Source organism: Rana temporaria, chromosome 4, assembly GCF_905171775.1.
Source record: "Rana temporaria chromosome 4, aRanTem1.1, whole genome shotgun sequence".
Taxonomy (NCBI): Eukaryota; Metazoa; Chordata; class Amphibia; order Anura; family Ranidae; genus Rana; species Rana temporaria.
In genome coordinates this window covers 30,896,506-30,920,986 of record NC_053492.1, presented here as the reverse complement: position 1 = coordinate 30,920,986, position 24,481 = coordinate 30,896,506, and the positions used below count along the sequence as shown (strand labels likewise).

At 43.7% G+C, this 24,481-nt stretch overlaps 2 protein-coding genes across 4 annotated transcripts in view; both read right to left on the bottom strand.

The window, feature by feature from the left end:
• LOC120936080 (galactoside alpha-(1,2)-fucosyltransferase 2-like) overlaps positions 1–20,021 on the bottom strand; it is a 185,001-nt gene extending 164,980 nt beyond the window's left edge. Inside the window, exon 1 of the mRNA XM_040348188.1 lies at positions 19,949–20,021. The gene's annotated coding sequence lies outside the window, so the exon portion shown is untranslated. The remainder of the gene's footprint in view (positions 1–19,948) is intronic.
• LOC120936083 (galactoside alpha-(1,2)-fucosyltransferase 2-like) lies at positions 1,974–23,234 on the bottom strand. 3 transcript variants are annotated; one of them, XM_040348190.1, is made up of 3 exons: positions 23,069–23,234; positions 12,964–13,121; positions 1,974–3,783 (listed from the first exon to the last, which is right to left on the bottom strand). In XM_040348190.1, exon 3 carries the CDS (start codon positions 3,755–3,757, stop codon positions 2,753–2,755), a length of 1,005 nt encoding a protein of 334 aa, XP_040204124.1. In that variant the 5' UTR covers positions 3,758–3,783; positions 12,964–13,121; positions 23,069–23,234; the 3' UTR covers positions 1,974–2,752. The 3 variants fall into 3 exon arrangements, with proteins under 3 accessions (XP_040204124.1, XP_040204127.1, XP_040204126.1); XM_040348193.1 differs by lacking the exon at positions 23,069–23,234 and adding an exon at positions 19,949–20,033; XM_040348192.1 differs by lacking the exon at positions 23,069–23,234 and adding an exon at positions 18,112–18,341.
• Positions 23,235–24,481: the final 1,247 nt, after the last annotated feature.

Below are 24,481 nucleotides of genomic sequence, written 5' to 3'. Positions count from 1 at the left end.
TCAATGACCCATATAGGTCTCTAAAGAAGACTGTTGAGCTAAATCAGTGTCACATTCTTTTAACCACTTAAAGCGGTGGTTCACCCTTAGAGGGCACTTTTTCCCCTTAGATGGATGCTCGTTTTTACTAGGGGAATCGGTTATTTGTTTTAAAATATGAGCATTACTTACCCGTTTACGAGATGCATCCTCTCCGTCGCTTCCGGGTATGGGCTGCGGGAATGGGCGTTCCTTCTTGATTGACAGTCTTCCGAGAGGCTTCCGACGGTCGCATCCATCGCGTCACGATTTTCCGAAAGAAGCCGAACGTCGGTGCGCAGGCGCAGTATAGAGCCGCACCGACGTTCGGCTTCTTTCGGCTACGAGTGACGCGATGGATGCGACCGTCGGAAGCCTCTCGGAAGACTGTCAATCAAGAAGGAACGCCCGCTCCCGAAGACCCATACCCGGAAGCGACGGAAGAAGATGCATCTCGAAAACGGGTAAGTACTGCTCATATTTTAATACAAATAGCCGATTCCCCTAGACCGAACGAGCAGGAATCTAAGGGGAAAAGGGGAAAATTTTAATAAATAGGTGAACTCCCGCTTTAAGGACCCCTTCACGCCGATATACATCTTTAGAAGGGCACAGCTGGGCACAGGCACGTACCTGTACGTCGCCTTTAAGGCCCCGTACAGACGACCGAACATGTCTGCTGAAACTGGTCCGCGGACCAGTTTCAGCAGACATGTTCGGTCGTCTGTACAGCCGAGCGGACAGGATTCCAGCATACATTTGGCCGCCGGGCCTTTTTCCAGCGGGCAAATATTTCCAAACTTGTTTAGAAACAGCCCACTGGAATCCTGTCCGTCGGACATGTTCGGTCGTCTGTACAGACCTACCGTACATGTCCAAGCGGCCGCCATCCCTCGCATGCGACGAATGACTTTGACGCATGCGTGGAAGCATTGACCTTCCTGCGTCGCGCACGTCGCCGCGTCATCGTCGCGGCGATGGCGCGGACACGTCCCCGCGCTGTCTGTCCGCGCGGATTGCCTCTCATTTCTGTCTGATGGTGTGTACAACCATCAGACAGAAATCTCCGACCGGACATGTCCGATGAAAACGGTCCGGCGGACCGTTTTCAGCGGACTGTCCGTTCGTGTGTACAAGGCCTTAGAGCCAAGACGTGGGTCGCGACCTGGTCCTGTGCTCCGTGACCGCGCCCGCTGGACCTGCGGACCCGATCTCCGCCGGTGTCCCACGATTGGGTCACAGAGCTGAAGAAGGGGGAGAGGTAAGTGTAAACAAACCTTTCCCCGTTCTTCCTTGTGTGACTGCCACTGATCGTCTGTTCCCTGTCATAGGGAACGACGATCACTGATGTCACACGCAAAGCCACGCCACCACACAGTAGTAAACACTCCCTAGGAAACACTTAACCCCTTCAGCGCCCCCTACAGGTTAACCCCTTCACTGCCAGTGTCATTTTCACAGTAATCAAAATGACAATGGTCCCAAAAATGCATCAAAAGTGCCCGATGTGTCCGCCATAATGTCGCTGTCACGAAAAAAATCACTGATCGCCGCCATTAGTAGTAAAAAAAATATTAATAAAAATTCCATAAAACTATCCCCTATTTTGGAAACTCTCTAACTTTTGCGCAAACCAATCAATAATTGCTTATTGCAATTTTTTTACCAAAAATATGTAGAAGAATACGTATCGGCCTAAATTGAGGAGAAAACATTTTTTAGATCTTTTTGGGGGATATTTATTATAGCAAAAAGTTAAAAATATTGAATTTTTTTCAAAATTGTCGCTCTATTTTTGTTTATAGCGCAAGAAATAAAAACCGCAGAGGTGATCAAATACCACCAAAAGAAAGCTCTATTTGTGGGAAAAAAAGGACGTCAATTTTGTTTGGGAGCCACTTCACATGACTGCGCAATTGTCAGTTAAAGCGACGCAGTGCTGAATCGCAAAAAGGGGCCTGGTCCTTTAGCTACATATTGGTCTGGGGCTTAAGTGGTTAAATGAGATTTAAAGTGTCACTGACCACCAATCACCTTTCAGGGTTGTGGGATTGTTTTAGGGGTTTAAAGTGCTCCTGATCACCTGTGGTGGACTGTGTGATCCTTTCTTGAAGGCCACTGACCAGAAATGATTGGAGGGTTCTTTCGGAAGGGGGGGAGGATTGAAATACCACTGATCACCAATGTTTGTGTGATTATTTTGGGGGAGAGTTAAATGTTTTGGATTTATCCATGGCATCTAGCCATTGCGCAATGCAATTTATGTGAAATATAATTTCGTACTCCAGGAAACCTACTGTATTTCCATTAACATAATGGAAGATTTGCACTTGGCTTCAATGGATGACATTTAAAGGCTAAGCACCTCAATCAGGGCATGGAATGCACTATGAAGTGCTCAGTGCATTGCAGGGTGTAACGTTGTGGTGAACATCCTGCAAATTTGGGTGTTCAGCAAATGGCGAACATGCAAATGTTCGGCCCGAACTTATACCCGGGCTGAACCATTCTCCCATCCCTAATTTACACATACAAAGACAGCAACACCCGCAAATTTATATAATTGGCCTTGTCGGTTATTTTGCTCTCATGGGTGAATGGTAAGATTTCAGCTAATTAACCATAAGTATGTCTATTTTACACAAATATTGTTACATCTTGTCTGTCCCACAATGAGACTAAAATTTGACTTACAAATCAAATATGACAAATTTTACATCTGCAAAAAAAATAATTAAGGATGTCTTTGTGGAGACAGGTCGGCAGGAATTCCAATCCATTCTGGAAGGAATGAGGCTTCATATCTGAGAATTGTAAGGAGAAAAGAGTCTGGCAAAGTATAGTTTGTAAGATAGATGGTTTCACCACCAGCCAAGTATGCAGCCCAATATCCAAATGTCCCTATGGTCATTATGGTGTGGTTACAATGCGCCAGGAGGGCAAAATCACGGGCAGGAGAACCTTCCACACCATATCCAGCAAAATGTACATCTCCTAGAGAGGTATTAATGTTCTGTTTACACCAATCCATCCCGTTACTGGTCACCACAAAGAGGGGGTTATCATACTTCTTTCTGAAATAGTCCATAGCTTTTTGCATATAGTTTTTGTCAGCTACCACACCTTTCCATGAATTAGCCATGATTTCTACGTAGTCCCCCCTGCGAACATGAACTCCGACAAAGGTCACATTTTCTCTATTTCCTTTCAGGTTTGCAAGGTATACATTTGCCTCTTCCTTAATATGGTCTTGAAAAGTGAATTCTTGTAGAATCTCCTCCCTTATGTGATGATAGAAGGTCCATGAACATGGAGCACCTATCAATTTAACGTATTGTCCAGAGATGTTGGCATATTCTGGTAACATCCAATTATTCAGCTCATATCCCCTCCATTTAATCTGTTTAGCAATTTCCTGATGAAGAACAGGCAATTTTATCTTAAATATCCTTCCTAGCTCATTATGCATTTCTGGTAAGATGTATGCTTGGTGTCCGTTAAGCTTTGCCAGGGCATAAAGTACTGCATACTCCCCTATTCTATTTCCAAAGCGTCCTTCAAGACGTGCAGTCCACATGACAGCATCTGATTGCACTTTGATGGGAAGTTGTCTGCAAGAGCTATTCTCATGGTATTTATAATGGAATATTGATTTCCAGGAGAAATAATACCAGGAAATGCATACAATAACAGCATATACCAATAAAAGCACAGCCGTCTTCTTTAAATTGAGGTCCATTTCTAAACCGATTTGTTTTTAAAGTCCTAGATATAAAAAAGAAGATAAGCAAATCACAAAAGATGTTTATATGTGACATTGTTAAAGGAGTTGTAAAGGAAATCTTTTTTTTTTTTTTGCTGAAAGTTAACTGATTCCTTTTAAAAATTATTACAAATAGATACAAATCAATCATATAATGTACCTGCAGTTTCTAGTTTCGTTTTTGCATGTTGTTTCCTGCTTCTGTGATGTACAGAGCCACAGAGCCAATACAGGGCAGTGATGGATTGGAAAACAAAACTGATTGGTGCTGTGGGGTTTTAGACACACAGTAATCGCACCTCCTTGATTAGTGACCACAGAGAGAAAGCTCCCAGTACTGTGGTCATCAGCAAACAGACAACCAGGAAGTGTGGAGATCAGAGAAGAATTACAGCAACTTGAGAGCAAAAACGAACAATGAGGACATGAAAACAGCACTGCATTAAGGTAAAGGAAGCTATTAATTTAACCACTTAATACCCGCCCACCGTCAAATGATGGCGGACGGAATGTTCTATTGTTCCGACAGGACGTCATATGACGTCATATGACGTCCTGTCATTTAAAGCCTCTAGGGCGCGCGCGCACCCGTCGCATCACTGGGAACAGAGGGCCAAATTCTCAAAAGAGATACGCAGACTTAACTGCTGTTCAGCCTGCGTATCTCTGTGCCTAACTTTGGAAACGATTCTCAAAAGGCTTTTTCCAAAGTTAGGCAGAAAATCTGACATGTGTAAGACACTTACACGGTCAGATTTTAGGATGCAGTACCGCATCCGCCACTGGGGGCAAGTTCCGAATTTGCCGGCGCAAAATTAGGGCTAGTTTTACAATGTGGAAAGTTAGCCAAACCTTGTAAAGGCCCATTCCAGCGACGGCATTTGGTATGCATTCCCGAGGGAGAACTCCACGGCAATTTTTAAATTCAAAACCGGCATGGGTTCCCCCCCAGGAGCATACCAGGCCCTTAGGTCTGGTATGGGTTGTAAGGAGACCCCCCCACGCCGAAAAATTGACGTAGGGGGTCCCCCTACAATCCATACCAGACCCGTATCCAAAGCACGCTACCCGGCCGGCCAGGAATGGGAGTGGGGACGAGCGAGCGCCCCCCCCTCCTGAGCCGTGCCAGGCCGCATGCCCTCAACATGGGGGGGTTGGGTGCTCTGGGGCAGGGGGCGCACTGCGGACCCCCCACCCCAGAGCACCCTGTCCCCATGTTGATGAGGACAGGACCTCTTCCCGACAACCCTTGCCGTTGGTTGTCGGGGTATGCGGGCGGAGGCTTATCGGAATCTGGGAGTCCCCTCAAATAAGGGGGCCCCCAGATACCGGCCCCCCACCCTAAGTGAATGGATATGGGGTACATCGTACCCCTATCCATTCACCTGTAGGCAAAAAGTAAAATGTAGTAAACACACAACACAAGGCTTTTTAAAATATTTTATTATTCTGCTCCGGATGCCCCCCCTGTCTTCGTTATTAGCTCAATTACCAGGGGGGGCTTCTTCTTCCGCTCTCCGGGGGTCTTCTCCGCTCTCCGGGGGTCTTCTCCGCTCTCCGGGGGGGCTTCTCCGGACTCCGGGGGGCTTCTTCCATCTTCTCCCCTCTTCCGCTCTTGACTCGGCGAACCCCGGTTCTTCTGCAGCTCTCCGGTGCCTTCTTCTTCAGCGCTGGCTGCCTGCTATGTTTGTGTGTTAGCTCGATTTCAAACAGGCAGCCGGCGCGGTCTTCTGTGGCGTCAGGGTCTTCTGGTCTTCTGTTCTTCCGATGTTGCCTCGTCGCCTCTTGTCACTGTAATGATGGAAGCGCACCTTGCATCCCATTTATATAGGCATCACCGTCCCATCATGCTCCGGTAGGTACCCACGTGGTGGGTGCACGTGGGTAGGCACCCACCACGTGGGTACCTGCCGGAGCATGATGGGACGGTGATGCCTATATAAATGTGATGCAAGGCGCGCTTCCATCATTACAGCGACAACAGGCGACGAGGCAACATCGGAAGAACAGAAGACCAGAAGACCCTGACGCCACAGAAGACCGCGCCGGCTGCCTGTTTGAAATCGAGCTAACACACAAACATAGCAGGCAGCCAGCGCTGAAGAAGAAGGCACCGGAGAGCTGCAGAAGAACCGGGGTTCGCCGAGTCAAGAGCGGAAGAGGGGAGAAGATGGAAGAAGCCCCCCGGAGTCCGGAGAAGCCCCCCCGGAGAGCGGAGAAGACCCCCGGAGAGCGGAGAAGCCCCCCGGAGAGCGGAGAAGACCCCCGGAGAGCGGAGAAGACCCCCGGAGAGCGGAAGAAGAAGCCCCCCCTGGTAATTGAGCTAATAACGAAGACAGGGGGGTGCCTCCGGAGCAGAATAATAAAATATTTTAAAAAGCCTTGTGTTGTGTGTTTACTACATTTTACTTTTTGCCTACAGGTGAATGGATAGGGGTACGATGTACCCCATATCCATTCACTTAGGGTGGGGGGCCGGTATCTGGGGGCCCCCTTATTTGAGGGGACTCCCAGATTCCGATAAGCCCCCGCCCGCATACCCCGACAACCAATGGCAAGGGTTGTCGGGAAGAGGTCCTGTCCTCATCGACATGGGGACAGGGTGCTCTGGGGTGGGGGGGCCCGCAGTGCGCCCCCCTGCCCCAGAGCACCCAACCCCCCCATGTTGAGGGCATGCGGCCTGGCACGGCTCAGGAGGGGGGGGGCGCTCGCTCGTCCCCACTCCCATTCCTGGCCGGCCGGGTAGCGTGCTTTGGATACGGGTCTGGTATGGATTGTAGGGGGACCCCCTACGTCAATTTTTCGGCGTGGGGGGTCTCCTTACAACCCATACCAGACCTAAGGGCCTGGTATGCTCCTGGGGGGGGAACCCATGCCGTTTTTTTCTTTGAAAATTGGCATGGAGTTCTCCCTCTCAGGAATGCATGCTGAGCGACGCTGACATTTTTTTTTATAATTATTTGTTTTCCCGGCGCGTCTTTTTTTTTCACCCGTCGCAACTTTAGTGTCCCGTCGAAATTCTCAAAGCCGACCGGCGTTAATTACGTTCGCGCGCTGCACGTCGGGAAAATGACGTCACACGCATGCGCAGTACGGCCGGCGCGGGAGCGCGCCTCATTTAAATTTTAAACGCCCCCAGGAGAGGAGGACCGCCTTACGACGTGCTTTGACGATCAGGCACTTAGGTAGAAATTTTAAGTCAGTGTAACTTAACTGCTGAAATTTAAGTTACGCAGAGTTTTTGAGAATTTGGCCCAGAGTGCGCATTGCCCGGCGGCCGCGATGGCCGCCGGGCACCCGCAATTGCCCAGTAACTGAGCAGGGACGTGGAGCTCTGTGTGTAAACACAGAGCTCCACGTCCTGTCAGGGAGAGAGGAGACCAATCTGTGTCTCTTGTACATAGGGACACAGATCGGTCACCTCCCCCAGTCACCCCCCTCCTCCTACAGTTAGAACACACCCAGAATACACATTGAACCCCTTCCCCGCCCCCTAGTGGTTAACCCCTTCCCTGTCAGTCACATTTATACAGTAATCAATGCATATTTATAGCACTGTTCACTGTATAAATGTGAATGGTCCCAAAAATGTGTCAAAAGTGTCCGATGTGTCCGCTATAATGTCGCAGTCCCGAAAAACCCGCAGATCGCCGCCAATCATAGTAAAAAAAAAAAAAATCATTATGTCCCCTATTTTGTAGGCAGTATAACTTTTGCGCAAACCAGGTTATTGCGATTTTTTTTTTTTACCAAAAATATGTAGAAGAATATGTATCGGCCTCAACTGAGAAAAAAAAAATATATTTTTTTTTAAAAATTGGATATTTATTATAGCAAAAAGTAAAAAATATTTTGTTATTTTTTTCAAAATTTACGCTATTTTTTTGTTTATAGCCCAAAAAATAAAAAACGCACAGGCGATCAAATACCACCAAAAGAAAGCTCTATTTGTGGGGAAAAAAAGGACGTCAATTTTGTTTGGGAGCCACGTCGCACGACCGCACAATTGTCAGTTAAAGGGACGCAGTGCCGGAAGCTAAAATCTCGTCTGGGCAGGAAGGGGGTGTATGTGCACAGTAGGCAAGTGGTTAAAAAAAAAATTCCTTTACAAACCCTTTAAGTTACAGTATATACATTAATCTTTTTAAAAGCTTTCAAAAGTTGTGTTCATAAATGCCACAAGAATACCTTCACTGTAGTGACATACAGTATGGTGAAGTCAGTATTGTTGCTATAGGTGATTGTCATAAGGGAAAAGTAAAGGAGAGTATCTAATACATGAGTAATAAAAATAGATGCACGTCTTTAAATACTTATTAAAGGGGTTGTAAAGGTACAATTTGTTTCCCTAAATGGCTTCCTTTACCTTAGTGCAGTCCTCCTTCACTTGCCTCATCCTTTCATTTTGCTTTTAAATGTCCTTATTTCTTCTGAGAATTCCTCACTTCCTGTTCTTCTGTCTGTAACTCCACACAGTAATGCGAGGCTTTCTCCCTGATGTTCTAATATCTCTCCACTCTATAAAAACGGAAGAATTTTTTTTGCCTGTAGCTATACTTTAATAAGCTTGTTTAAGATGAAGGAGGGGGAGTCATCTCATTCTTTTCATGAACAGTGTGTAAATCAGATGTGTTCAAGTCCCTCGCTGCTCGTAATTGTTCTCCTGTTTCTCCTAGGCAAATTACACTTTCCTATATTTTATAACTATTTCACTTTAAAGTGTATTGCCACATTTGCAGTCAAATTTTGCTGTCAAATTTGAGAAAACCACACTTATGTTATCATTCACATAGCATACTTTTTATTTTATTTTTATATTCCTTACCTTTTAGTAGTGTTGGACAAACAGTTCGAGCCAAGCAAACGTTCGGCGCCAACATTGCCTGTTCGCTGTTCGTGAACACCCAAATTTACGGGTCATTCGGCGGGATTTTTGTCCACTGAGTGCCCCACATCACACTGCACACTTCACAGTGCATTCAAGGGCCCTAATTGGACGAAGGCTTGCACCATACCTTTTAGTAGTGTTGGGTGAACAGTTCTAGCCAAGCAAAGGTTCGACCCAAACTGAAGAAACCTGATGAAAGCCCCACCACTGGTAAGCTGCAAGGCTTTGCCAATTATCATTGTCAGGGCCCTGATTGGGCAAAGTGATGATGACTTTCTCCAATCACGGCTCAATGCTCATAGTCACACCCCACACTATAAACGGTGACTTCCCATAGAAGTCTTTTATAGTGTCTTCGAGTGGAGATAGACAGAGCAGGGCTCAGTTTGCTACTAGTGAGTTAGTAGACATGTGCACACTGAAATATTTTGTTTCGTAATTTAGTTTTCGTCATAAAAATAAATTTATTTAGTTACTCCCGAAATTTTTTTTGATTAATTTAGTTTTTCGTTGGGAATAGCTTTCGTCCGAAAATCCAGATATACTTGGTTTCTGTCGAATGGTTAAAGAATATTCAACGGAATATCGAAATTTTACGCCGAATCGTACATTTCCGGTCGAATATTCCGCCTACAAGAATTCTAATGTTGTATGACTACTAGTGTTGCTCACGAATATTCGTATTGCGAATATCCGGCTCGAATATGGCATATTCGAGTATTCGCGATATATTTCGAATTTCGCGGTGAATATTCGCTATTCCGAATATTCGCATTTTTTCAATTTTATTTTTAAAACAGATCACATCCTATCGACGTCTAAAAGCATTGCTGGTATGATTAGAGACCCTGGGCAGAGTAGCTAAGCTGAGGCGATCCTTTTTTGTTGCCGAATATAAAAAAAAAAAAATGCGAAATTTCGCTAATGCGAATGCGAAAATGATTGCGAATTTTCGATAACTGTGGTAGGAAAACTCTGATTGTCTCTGATGCAAAAGGGGGGGCTTTGTGTATGTTTCTGTTATGAATATTTGTATGTTTGATATTATTTTTTTTTGTAAGAAGGAAAAAATTGCGCATACCTTAAAAAAAGGGGAGAATACAGCAGCAACTCAAAAATGTTATACAACATAAATTAATACAAGACAGAAAATGAAGTCGCTCTACAAGAATAAAAAATATGTCTAGTGACAAGACATGTGGGCAAATTATAAAATAAGCAAGCGCAAATAACTTGTGAAATACACAGTGAAACAAATATATAAAGAAATATAGTCCCAATAATAGAAAAATAATCTTTCATAAAAATGTCTTTGATATGTGAAGTGAAAAAAAGTCCAAAGCATGCAGCATGAACGTGTTCAATCTTCAAGGTGTTTGATTGACAAATGGCTGTGACAGATGGATAGAGTAAAGAATCACCACCAATGCAAAACACTTTTTATTTTCTATTGTAAAATATCACGAATATTCTGAGCCAATCAGAGTGCTCCTTCCGCATTTGCCGAATATTCGCAATTATTTTGTATTGTAAAATATCACGAATATTCTGAGCCAATCAGAGTGCTCCTTCCGCATTTGCCGAATATTGGCAATTATTTTGTATTGTAAAATATCACGAATATTCTGAGCCAATCAGAGTGCTCCTTCCGCATTTGTCGAAATTTCGCAATTATTTTGTATTGTAAAATATCACGAATATTCTGAGCCAATCAGAGTGCTCCTTCCGCATTTGTCGAAATTTCGCAATTATTTTGTATTGTAAAATATCACGAATATTCTGAGCCAATCAGAGTGCTCCTTCCGCATTTGCCGAATATTCGCAATTATTTTGTATTGTAAAATATCACAAATATTCTGAGCCAATCAGAGTGCTCCTTCCGCATTTGTCGAAATTTTGCAATTATTTTGTATTGTAAAATATCACGAATATTCTGAGCCAATCAGAGTGCTCCTTCCGAAATTTCGCCATCAATATCGCATTCGCATTTTGCGAAATTTCGATACAATATCACGAATATTCTGAGCCAATCAGAGTGCAAAATATCACGAATATTCTGAGCCAATCAGAGTGCTCCTTTTGCTGTTGTCGAAATTTCGCAATTATTTTCGCATTCGCAATAGCGAAATTTCGCAAAAATTTCATTTCGATAAAATATCACGAATATTCGAATTTAGCGAATATTTCTCGAATATTCGGCTATATATTCGTTATATATCGCAAAATCTAATATGGCGTATTCTGCTCAACACTAATGACTACTTGAATCTATAATCTCTCTATAATGTGGATGTCAAATCTATTCTCTCTATAATGTCTAATCTATTCTCTATAATGTCGAATCTATTTTCTCTAAAATGTCGAAATCTATTCTCTTTAATGTCGAATCTATTCTATAATGTCGAATCTTTTGTCTATAATGTCAAATCTTTTCTCTATAATGTCGAATCTTTTCTCTATAATGTCGAATCTTTTCTCTATAATGTCGAATCTTTTCTTTTCTCTATAATGTCGAATCTTTGCTCTATAATGTCGAAAAGTACCGTATGTGTGTAGTAGAATATCAGGTTTGATAGACAGATTGCTATTCAGTCAGCGTCATGTCAAATCTCCTTCTATATCGAATTGTTGTTATTCGCAACGAAAACTAAAATAACGCATTTTTTATTACGGATCTCTAGGTTTTCGTTTTCTGCGCTTTCGTTATTGTTTGTTAAACGATAACGAAAATACCTGAATTGCGGGCGAAAATGCATTCGGACGAAAACGTGTGTTAGTGTGTTCACTTATTGTGACTTTAATGCCGTGGACACACGACCGTTTTTATGGTTTTAAAAAAATGACGTGTTTTTTTTAATGTCACTAAAAACGATCGTGTGTGGGCTTCAGAGCATTTTTCAGGTTCTAAAAAACGGCCAATTTTTTTTTCGAACATGCTCTATTTTTTCACGACGTTTTTAACGTTGTCTTTTTTAAGGTTGTAAAAAATGGTCGTGTGTGGGCTTTAACGACGTGAAAAATCCGCGCATGCTCAGAAGCAAGTTATGATACGGGAGCGCTCGTTCTGGTAAAACTACCGTTCGTAATGGAGTAAGAAAATTCATCACGCTGTAACAGACAGAAAAGCGTGAATCGTCTTTTACTAACACAAACTCAGCTAAAGCAGCCCAAAGGGTGGCGTCATTCGAATGGAACTTCCCCTTTATAGTGCGTAGGCAAGGCCGTTTTATTGATCAGGTTGAAAAAAACGTAGTTTTTTCTAGACCCTTAAAAATGTAATTTTTTTGAACCCAAAAAACGGTCGTGTGTACGCGGCATAATGCCTCGTACACACGATCAGTTTTCTTGACAAGAAAAGTGCGATGTGAGGTTTTTGTCAGGAATTCCAACTGTGTGTATGCTCCATCACACTTTTTCTGTCAGTTTTTCCTGCCAAGAAAAGATTGAGAGCAAGATCTCAATTTTCGTGACAGGAAAATTTCCTATCGTGAAATCGCGGTCGTCTGTATGTAATTACGACGCGAAAAAAACATTGCATGCTCAGAATCAAGCAGAAGAGCCAAATTGCCTATTGAACTTCATTGATTTTGGCTCATCGTACGTGTTGTACGTCACTGCGTTCTTGACGTTCGGAAGATTAGCCATTTTCCTGCTGGAAAAAACAAAACAGTTTTCCTGTCGGAAAAACTGATCGTGTGTACGAGGCATAAGTGTAGAGCGTCATGGACCGTTTTCATTGGACGAACCGATCGTGTGTGGGCCCCATCGTTTTTTTTTTCCCCATCGGTGAAAAAAAATAGAACCTGTTTTAAAATTTTCTGATGGTTAAAAAACCCATAGAAAAAAATGATCGTCTGTGGGGAAATCCATCGGTCAAAAATCCACGCATGCCCAGAATCAAGTCGACGCATGCTCGGAAGTATTGAACTTAATTTTTCTCTGCACGTCGTTGTGTTTTACGTCACCGCATTGGACACGATCGGATTTTTAACTGATGGTGTGTAGGCAAGACTGATGAAAGTCAGCTTCATCGGATATCTGATGAAAAAATACATTGGTCCGTTTTCATCAGATGAACCGATCGTGTGTACGTGGCATCAGTTTAATGTGAATATAGTGTGTCAGTGTAGAGTGTTAGTGTAGTTTTCTAATACAGCTTTACATAACATTTGACTCTGAAAGTAGAGTGTTAGGGTAGTGTTAGTACAGTGTGTGAATATAGTATAGAACTCACAAGAGGAGAGGGTGGAGGATTCTGGCATTTTTATAGGCATAAAGGCAGAGGAAGACATACGTCAAACCTTAATAGATGTTTTTCAGTTCTCAGAAACCTTGGGAGTAGTATGTGACTGGGAATAGGCAGTTCCAGATGTAATACTCAGTGACCCAGAGGACTCTGATTCTCATACCTCCGCAAACTTGTGGTACATGGGCTTCATTATTCTTTAAAGCCTGCAAAAAGACCCAAAAATGTGTGGCATCAAGGATAAGGATCATTATTGGTTAGCAACCTTCCTTGACAGCATAGGATGAAATATCTTACTTTCAAAAGGTTTTTATTTTCAAGAAATAAAAATCAATATACAGAGTGACCAAAAATAAAATGAAAAGACATGACATGGACCTGAAGACAAATCCCAGAATAAGGTACAAAAAACATAAATTGTACAAAAAGCAGTGCGTACATGCCATCTAAACAAAAGATACGGACCAAAGAATAAAAAGAAAACAAAATAAAACAAAAGGATGGATAATCTGAAATGTATATAGAGAGGAATCAAAAGCCCCCCCCCCCCAAAATACCATTAACCCCCCCCAGCTACAAATAACCCAAACCCACCAGTTGGCAGGCAAAATGGGCCCTCCGCCCCCCAGAACCACCACAGAGAACAAGCTGTGCCTAGGGGCTGAAGCCCACCTGCCCCCCCACCCCAGAAGGATACCCCACAAAGGCTCAATAACCCTCAGACCATCCTCCGGGAGATTCCTTACATTAAAAAGTCCTCACTCTGAAAGAAGAAAAAGAATAGTAGACAAATACAAAATAAAGGAAAGATCAGAAGAAGCAAGAAATTAAAAAAGGGGGGGGTGGAGGGATGCCCAACTGACTACACATAATAAATCTTCAAAAGAGCTGTGTCAAGCCTTTCCTGTAGCGTTTGGATGTGGCTCGAATTCTGATTGGTCGTTGCTACCGTAAGATCCAGCTTGTGTTCTATGGCTTCCATTCTGGAGCCCAGGTTCTGGAAATCAGCTTTAATGTCATTAGTAATTTTTGCTGCTGTAGAAGCAATGCCCCTTTCTAGCAGAGCAGATAATTTCAGGAACAGGTCTTCAGAGAGAGAACCAGCCTCTAAGTTTGGGGAGGTGGGAAAGGGACTCCCCTGTTGTGAGGGTAATGCGGCCCAGTAATTGCAAAGGCAGACTCTCCAAAGCTTCGGCCTAGTAATGATTCGGTGGAGGCTGGGGAGAGAGTAATTTGCTGCAGCTGTATGGTCTGATGAGCTGGCGTGAAAGTCAGGGTGGCTGGAGCAATCACTTGCCTGTGGTCAGAGTGACCCTCCGCGCTCGCGGCGTGCTGCTTGGCTGCGACGGCCATCTTGGTACACATCAAATTGCGGCCCAAATATCCCGGCGGACCTGACTCGTAGTCATGTGGGGGGACTCCCTGGACGAAGGGGGGGGGGGACTGGATCACCCGCTGTGGATCGCTGGGGACTCCTCTGTGCAGAGCTGAGAGCGCCGGCGGAGCAGGGTAAGACGGAGCTCCGGCTCAAGCGGCCTTATTGGAAACTCCGCGCATGGGCACTCCCAGGAGTTTATGTAATGCCTTTCCAGACTCTGATAGGTTATAGTCTCATGGAAAAGCTAGTTTTGAGGCTACTGTCAATGGAGGAGCGATGGATAAGGGGGCTGTCTCAGTGATGCTTCAAGATCCCATTGATGAACCAATGAGGTTTATCGTTGGGTCCAACTTTTGCGAAAATTGGAGAGTTCTGGAGAAAAACTGAACCGGGCATTATTCGGCCCATCTCTATCTTTTAGATCAGGGATATGCAAATAGCGGACCTCGAGCTGTTGCAAAACTACAAGTCCCATCATGCCTCTGCCTCTGGGAGTCATGCTTGTGGCTGTCAGAGTCTTGCTATGCCTCATGGGATTTGTAGTTCTGCAACAGCTGGAGGTCCGCTAATTGCATAACCCTGTTTTAGATGTTTACCTTGAGAAAATATAATCCCTGACTGCAAGGTTTTTTGAACAATGTCAGAATGAGTCTGTCCTTAGCCTGTCCTCATTAACATACAATGCAGGAAGCCCTGCCTCTAAATATCTAACCCTTTGTTGGGACCGTCAGTGTTCAAATTTAGTCACAGTTGATAATAAATATCTGTTAGTATATTTTATAGTTGGGTGAACAGTTCGAGCAAATGTTCGGCCTGAACATCGTCTGCACTGTGCTGGAAGCTGACCGCTTCGTCCTTTATAATGGATGAGTCATCAGCTGTTAATGGGCTTCCCTGCTGATAGCTGAATAAAAAATAAAAAAAACATTGCCGGCAATAGAAAAAATAAAAAATAAAAGGTGTGGGGGTCTCCTCAATTCATACCTGGCCCTTCGTGCCTGGTATGATTTTAAGGGGAATTCCATTTCAAAATAAAAAAAATGGTGTGGGATCCCCTTAAAATCCATACCAGCCCTTTATCCGAGCATGCAGCCTGTCTCGCCGATCTCCGTTCCCTGCGACGTTATGACGCACGGGGGCGGAGAACGGCGCCAAATTCAAAAATGTAAACAAACACATTACATACAGTATACTGTAATCTTATAGATTACAGTACTGTATGTAAAAAATACACACACCCCTTGTCCCTAGTGGTCTGCCCAGTGCCCTACATGTTCTTTTATATAATAAAAACTGTTCTTTCTGCCTGCAAACTGTAGATTGTCCATAGCAACCAAAAGGGTCCCTTTATGTCAAAAATGGTTTTAGAGCAGCTAGAAAACAGTGATAATAAATTATAATCACTTGCAGAATTGTGCGATAGCGATTAGTGGGGAAATTCGTCATAAAAAATAAAAGTAATGACAGCGACAATTCTGCAACTGAGCAAATTTCAGTGATTTTGAGTTGATTACATTATTGAATAATTTTTATTATAATTATATCATTATTTGTTATAATTATTTATTATATTATAATTTATAATTTTGTTTTTAAAAAAAATTTCATACCCGGGATGCCTACTCTTGTTTGGTTAGATTTAAGTGAGTTATTCCCAAGAATTACAGGCCTACAGTATAAAACGCCAAATTTCCTTGCAAATAATGGTACCGCTTTCAGCACCTAAAATCTGAAATAATCATACCGCCAGGAGGTTAATAAGCTTGTTTAGAAGGAAAGAGGGGGAGTCATCCCAAATGTTTTTTTCTTTTATATGAACAGTGAGTAAATCAGATCTGTGCAAGTCCCTCGCTGCTCATAATTTTTCCCATGTTGCTCCTTGGCATCTTACACTTTCCTATTTTTTATAACTATTTGACTTTAACGTGTATTTCCACATTTGCAATCAAATTTGAGAGAACAACACTTTATGTTTTTTGTGTCTTATCATTCACCTAGCATTCTTTTTTTTTCTTTTATATTCCTTTCCTTTAAGTAGTGTTGGACAAACAGGTGGAGCCGAGCAAATGTTTGGTTCGAACACGCCTGTTCTCCATACGACTAACAACCGAATTTGCCGGTCATTCGGCAGGATGTTCACCCGCTGAGTGCCCCACATTGCATTGCGTGTTCACAGTGCATTCTAGGGCCCTAATTGGATGAAGTATTGCACCTGCCTGCTGGTCAGTTGCAAAGCTTTGCCGATTAGCACTGTCAGAGTCCAGATTGAACAAAGTGATGATGACTTTCTTCAATCACAGCTCAATGCTCATAGTCCCGCCCCACTATAAACAGCAACTTAGAAATATTTTGCAGTGTGTTGAAGTGGAGATAGATAGTAAAACACCAGCCATTTGGGCAGCACATGCTTGACAAGGTATTTAACCTCCCACCACTTGTTCGTTGGCAAGAGCACCTGGAAGTCACACACGAGGGACACACTGTTTCTCCTTCTCACTTCTCACCTTTAATGTCTACCATAGCATGACCTTCATTTAGTCACAGTTGATAATGAAGATCTGCTAGTACAGTATAGAGTTGGGCAAACAGTTCAAGCAGAGCAAAAGAGTGGCATTTGTGGGGCAATGTTCGCCCACTGAGCGCCCCACAATGCACTGCATGCTGCATAGTGCATAGCTGGTTGTTAAGGATTGGGCCGGGAAGCCGGTCGTTGTGTACTTAACAACAAATGAGTCCAAAGGGCCTGGTAATGGACTAAGGGGGGAACCCATGCTGTTTTTTTTTCAATTACTTTTATCTGTATTGCCGGAACCCGACAATTCATTATAGCCGGAAGTAGTTTTAAATTACTTTTTTTCCTTTAGAAATGTAATTTTGTTCAGGGACCTTTCTAAGCACAGCAAACATGCGCTATTTTTCAGGCATACTATAGACACCCCCCAGGTACGAAATTTAAAGGAATATTTCACTTTTATTGTTTCACTTTAAGCATTATTAAAATCACTGCTCCTGAAAAAATGTCAGGTCCTCAAACACTTTTTATGACAATAACTTGTAGCGCTACCCCCGAAGGAGCCGCTGGTTGATTTGGGATCTACTCTCTATTGGCTCAGCTTACCCCTGTTCAATTAGCTCGAACCCTCCCTTGACACATCAGAAGTCTGGTTAATGAGATATTGTGATCTCTGCTGGGCTGGGGTCACAATAGCAGGCACATAATACACAGTGACAGTATAGCATAAAATTACCTGCAGTTACGGGCGGTTTTTCCAGACGAGGAAAAATACACACCACACAGTGAATATATTTTAAATATAATAGAGGTAAGTTTACTATATAGAAACTTAAGAAAAGGCAAAAATAAGTTTGAAATATGAACACCACTGGCAATTAATGACTTAATCTGACTCGCAAGGGCCCTTGCAAGAATCAGCAATTTTATGTAAGCAAAAGAGACTTTAAACATAAGAATGGTACCATTTATCTAAGCTAATGATAGGCAGTCTATGCTCGCGAGCGCCCTCTAGCGGGCAGTCCTACAGAACAGTTAATATACTTGTTGCGGCCGGTTGGTGCACGTTAAAATTGTAATCCACAGGTAGCAATCAGTGAAAGAAACTACGCAACAAAACATCTGGGATAGCTGAAAGTTGGTGGATTGACTGCTCGTCAGCGTCAACCACTTCTGCGTAACACTGGAACAGTTAACCGGGCCTCTAAGTTCCGGCTATGGGCCGAACATGTGTCTGTGGCCTGTGAGATGGCACTAGGTGTCTGTACTAAACAGAGGGTCTGAAGTTGAGCATGTGTTCTCTCACCCGACAGGCCGATCCGCTTGAGTTCTCCTCAGAAAAAAGGCGCGCTGGCAAGCACTGCTCCACGGCTCAAAGGATCCCGGACGGGGGGTGCTCCACTGTTTGTCGTCAGCTGGGCTGCCTCCTCGATCCCCAGGAACACGGGCCAGATGCTGGAGTCTTGCTACCGTCTGGATGGCTGGTCTCTCGGTGGATAGGCTCAGGCTTCTGGCCTAACAGCACGGCTTCACTCTGTCAGCAGCTCCGCAGAGGAGAGAAAAGCAGGTCCCGAGAGAGCGAGATCAGCCACTCCCTTTCCTTAAATAATCTCCCCCATAAGTCTGTGCGGAGATGTCACATGTTCCAATAACACGGGGCATTGTGGGAAATGTAGTCTGTTTCTCCTCAGAGTCAATGGAGTCCATATCTCCTGCTACTTGCAGTCCCACAATGCATAACTTCCTTAAAGGTATCTTACATATTTACAGATGTGGATAAAGTTCCAGCGAGATGACCTGTCGTAAGGCTCTGACAGCATAACCCCGCTACACATACATGCTCATACAGTATGTGTATCATTATAACCATATTTCATGCAATGAAAAAAACATAATATACCGTATATACTAGAGTATAAGCCGAGTTTTTCAGCACATTTTTTGTGCTGAAAATGCCCCCCTATACTCAAATCACCTTTTTGCGCCTGATATCCCGGAATTTGGGAAGCCGGTACCGGCCGGCCGTAGGTCTACTGAACCCCAAACTTGGCACAGATGTGCAAAGTTTGTTGTCCAGGGGACCTACGGCCGGGGAGCACCGATTTTTTTTCAAAGCCGGGCACCCTTTCCATAGACTCCAATGTTAAACGGTAATTTCTCTGGTGACTTTGGGGACCCTTTATCAGCCGATGGTAGGTCCCCTGGACCCCAAACTCGGCACACCTGTAGCTCCATTTTTCCTCTACAAGTGTGCAATGTTTGTTGTCTGGGGGACCTACAGCTGGGGAGCACCAATTTTTTAAATCCGGGCACCCCTTCCATAGACTCCCATGTTAAACGTCAGTCTAGTCATGGACACAGTGAGACATGGACACAGTGAGGCATTGGCACAGTGAGGCATGGACACAGTGAGGCATGCACATGGACACAGTGAGGCAAAATGAGGCACAGCGAGGCATGCAGATGGACACCCTAGGCTTATACTCGAGTCAATAAGTTTTCCCATTTTTTGTGGTAAAATTAGGTGCCTCGGCTTATATTTGGGTCGGCTTATACTCCAGTATATGCGGTAATGTGGAAATCAAAAGTCTCTCTTTAAACTCTCAACTCTGTTGTTGAGATTAATGACAGTTTAACCACTAGCTGTCATAACCATATTTCATGCAATCAAAAAACATAATATAATGGGGGTTATTTAGGATAGGCAAATCCACGTTGCACTACAAGTGCAAACTACAAATGCAAAGTGCACTTGAAATTGCACTGAAAGTGCACTTGGAAGTGCAGTCGTTGTAGATCCGAAGGGGACATGCAAGGAAAATAAAAAACAGCATCTTAGCTTGCACATGATTGGATAATAAAATCAGCAGAGCTTCCCTTCATTTCAGATCTACCCCTTAGATTTACAGCGACTGCACTTCAGTGCAATTTCAAGTGCACTTTGCACTTGTAGTTTGCACTTGTAGTGCAAAGTGGATTTGCCTTTCGTAAATAACCCCCATTGTGTCTCTCTTTAAGCTCTCAATCTTGTTGAGTTCAATGACAGTGATTATCTTCAGTGTTGCTAAATCCCCATACCGAGGATAACGTCTAAACTTATGCAGCTATAGATACAATCCATGCCGCGCTCACAGAACTCTCACCTCCAGAGCGATAGTAAATTGAGGTATTCCAACTTCTTCGATCGGACACACCTAGGTCTCCTGACCACTAGGGTTCCCCCTTGGTGAGATCAATAATGGCTCCAGGGAATAAAGGGTGCGGTCCTTTTAAATATTGTACATATTCATGCGGCCCATTGCCTTGCCTGATTTTAGTGGCTGAATTCTATGACAACAATTCAGCTGTTGCCAGCGATTGCTAAAAACAGCTTTTTGAAAATGAATACGTTGCAAATAAGGACATTCTGCCTGGGGAAATATACGGCACTTCACTGATACTGTGGCGGGTTAATAATTTGTTATCTTCTATGTCTGTCTATCTGTATGTCTTATAAAACAGAAGCTGCCCGCACCTTTCTTGCTTCCTTTCTTGTTTTATAAGCTACATAAATACCAAAAAACAAATCATTACCTAGCTGCAGTATCAGTGAAGTGGCATATATTTCCCTAGGCAGAATTTCCTTGTTTGCAACAAATTAATTTTTGAAAAGCTGAAAATAAGTTTTTAGCAATTACTGGTCACAGCTGAATTTTTAAGAAAGATGCATCATATTAGTTTTTTGATTACGTTGTCATAGAATTTAGTCACTAAAATCATGTAAGGCAATGGGCCGCATGAAAATGTACGAGATTTAAAAGGACCACGCCCTTTATTCCCTTGGAGCCATTATTGTTCTCACCAAGGGGAACCTTAGTGGTCAGGAGACCTAGATGTGTCGGATCCAAGAAGTTGGAACACCTCGGTTGTGTATGTACTGTAAATGTCTATCGCTCTGGAGGTGAGAATTCTGTTAGCACCCAGGTGGCACAGATTGTATATATAGCTGCACAAGTTTAAAAGTTATACTCAGGTAATTACCTAATCTTTTGAAAGACATAAAACACTTTGGTGAGTTATCCTATCTTAAAATTAATTATTCCAAATTGCATGCCCTGAATGTATCATTAACCCCTCAGAAAGTTACTCATTGCCAACAATCCTTCCCTTTTCAATGCAAGAAAAAAGCTATTACCTATTTAGGCATTCAAATTACTAGGAAAACTTCAGGTCTTTACAGTCAGAACTTCCTGTGCACCCTCTCAATAATTCAAACAGATCTGAAAGATCCAGCAGCACTTCCTCCTATAGCTACAATTGTATTAAGGTAGTCACGGGTAGTGTGCTGCCTACATACAATACCCATCACTGGAGATTCCTATATCCACACTATACGTGTGAATGGGGGTATCTATTTATTTGTTTCATATACAGCCCATTGGTTGTAGATGCCTATATGAAATATTTTAAAGAGATCACCAAATTATTTTACAAAAATCATTTCACTTTAAGGAAAATAATCTACAAATAGTGTAGCTTTTAAATGATCACAAGTTTGTTCAGAAATGTCTACCCCAGCAAATTCAGCCTAAGGTCTGATTGTTTGATGCAGAGAAGTCTCCAAGAACCCCTCAAATTTCACAGAGGGATCGGATAGGAACTCTTGCAACAGAGTTGTCAAAGTCTGTGTGTATCAAAGTGCATCTATCTACAATCATAAAGCATCGCACTATTTAAATCTGCATAGGAGGTGTGCTAGGGTACAGCCTTTGCTGCCTAAAAAGAACACAAGGGCAAGACCAGTGCCAGGAGAAGGTCATCTAGAGCCCAGGGTGAACATGCCAAACTGCGCTCCCCCTCAAGATGTATGAGCATTATGTGTCAGCAAACATCCCCCCACAAAGACTCTGAACATTAGTCTGCATGCTTACCCCCTAAGCATAAATTCCCCCTCCTCCTAGTACAATGCTGTCCCCCTGCTGAAATTCCCCTCTCAGCTCAAATCCCCCCCCCCCCAAAAAAAACACCCCTCCTAGCACACATTCTCTACTCCTAAAATTTCCCCTCCTAGCACACATCTTCCCCCCCCCCTTCAAATTCCCCCTTCCAGCACAAAGTCTTCCCTCCCCCCTCCTAGTACAAATCTTCTTCCCCCCTCCAAACACAAATCCCCCTAAATCACCACTCTTAGCACCCCCCCTCCCCTCGTAGAACAATACTTACCCCTTGCCGCCCCCCAAAACTTTAGGCAAGAAGATGTTGAAAAATGAATTCTGTTTTTATTTAGCAATATCCCTTTCTTCCCGGGAGAGCTCAGGCATGTTTGGACTAATGGACTTGTGTCTGAACACCCCTCAGCTCAATCCTGATAACCAAAGAACAGAGGGCCTGATCCACAAAAACCCGGCGTAACTTAATTTTTCCCGTTTAAGTTACACCGCCGCAAAATCTCTACCTAAGTGCCCAATCCACAAAGCACTTACCTAGAAATTTTGAGCGGTGTAACTTAAATCCGTCCGGCGCAAGGCGTTCCTAATCTAATGGGGCGAGTCCGATTTAAATTAGGCGCGCTCCCGCGCCGGACGTACTGCACATGCTCCCGACGCGATTTTCCAGACGTGCTTTGCGTGAAGTTACGTTACGCCGAGTTTTGTGAATTGCGCCGGGTAAAAAAAGTTGCGTTGGGAAAAAAAAGAGATGCAGCGGGAAATTTTTTTTTTTTTTTAAATTTGACAGCATCGCGGGAAAGAAGGGTCTACTTATACAAGGTGTACTAACTTTACACTTTGTAAAAGCAGCCCTATTTTTGCGACGGCAAACTAATACTTACGGAGAAAAAACAAAGCGTAAAAGCTTTGTGGATCTCCGTAAGTGCTAATTTGCATACCCGACCCTGGATTTCGGCGAGAAATGCCCCCAGCGGCGGCTGCGGTACTGCATCCTAAGATCCGACAGTGTAAGTCCCTTACACATGTCGGATCTTCTGCCTATCTATGAGAAACTGATTCTGTGGATCAGTTTCAAAGATAGAAACAGGGATACGACGGCGTATCAGTAGATACGCCGGCGTATCCCTTTTGTGGATCAGGCCCAGAATTCTTTAGAAACGTCATCAAAGTAAAATACAAATGGCAAATACTATTTATACTTCCTTCTGTACTTTTAAAGTATAATGTTAAAGCAGCAAACAATTAAATACATCCTAACTAAATATAACAAGACATACACAAATATATACAAAATGTATAGTGCATAGTGACAACAATATGGATAAAAATATCTACCGTATGATGTGGCACAGAGATCCCTCGATGTTGGCTGACTCCCTTCCTTGCTCTAATAATGTTCAATTGTTTCAGGAAGTGTAAAGATATTTAATAACTCCACCCTATAAACTACATCTGTTCTTATAAGTTTACATATCCTGGCAGAATTTATGATTTCTTGGCCATTTTCAGAGAATATGAATGCTAACACAAAAACATTTCTTTCACTCATGGTTAGTGTTTGGCTGAAGCCATTTATTATCAATCAACTGTGTTTACTCATCATTAAATCATAATGGCAACAGAAACTACCCAAATGATGGAGCACAGATGAGCCAGGGGTGGATGGAGCACAGATCAGCCAGGGATGGATGGAGCATGGATGAGCCATGGATGGATGGAGCACAGATGAGCCAGGGATGGATGGATCACAGTTGAGCCAGGGATGGATGGAACATGGATGAGCCAGGGATGGATGGAACATGGATAAGCCAGGGATGGATGGAGTTAGATGGGCACATATGGAGCATGGATGAGCACGGATGGATAGAGAACGAATGAGCCAGGGATGGATGGAGCACTGATGAGCCAGGGATGGATCATGGATGAGCCAGGAATGGATGGAGCATGGATGAGCCAGGGATAGGTGGAGTATAGATGGGCACATATGGAACGTGGATGGGCACATATGAGGCATAGATGAGCACATATGGAACATGGATGGGCACATATATAGCATGAATAGGCACATATGGAGCATGGATGAGCACATATGGAGCATGAATGAGTACATATGGAGCATGGATGAGCACATATGGAGCATGGATGAGCACATATGGAGCATGGATGAGCAGGATGAGCACAATCGGAGCATGGATGGGTACATATGGAGCATTGATGAGCACATATGTTGCATGGATGGGCACATATGGAGCATGGATGGGCACACATGGAGCAAGGATGAGCCAGGGATGGATGAATGGATGTAGCATGGATGGGCACAGATCAGCAGTTGGCACACCAGAGACAGCCCACAGTGATGCTGCACCCAGCTCCCTCCTCTCTTAGCACACTGTACCGATCGGTGCGAGGAGAGACGAGGAGCTGCACTGGACAAGCTCTGGTCATTGGACTTTACCCCGTTCTGTGACGCGCCAGTTCCGGAGGACCCAATGGTCATGGACATTTCCGGGTGCGCAACCCAGGGGGCGCGCAGGAGCGCTATTCTGTGAGTATGTCCATGGACGCCCTCCCAGAATTAGCCAACCGCACTGCAGCCATCTTTCAGCTATGGCCCGGTCAGCATGTGGTTAACATCAATGACAGCTTGAAGTCTTTTGTGGTATTTGTGGATGAGGCTCTTTATCTTCTCAGATGGTAAAGCTGCCCATTCCTCTTGACAAAAAGCCTCCAGTTCCTGTAAATTCTTGG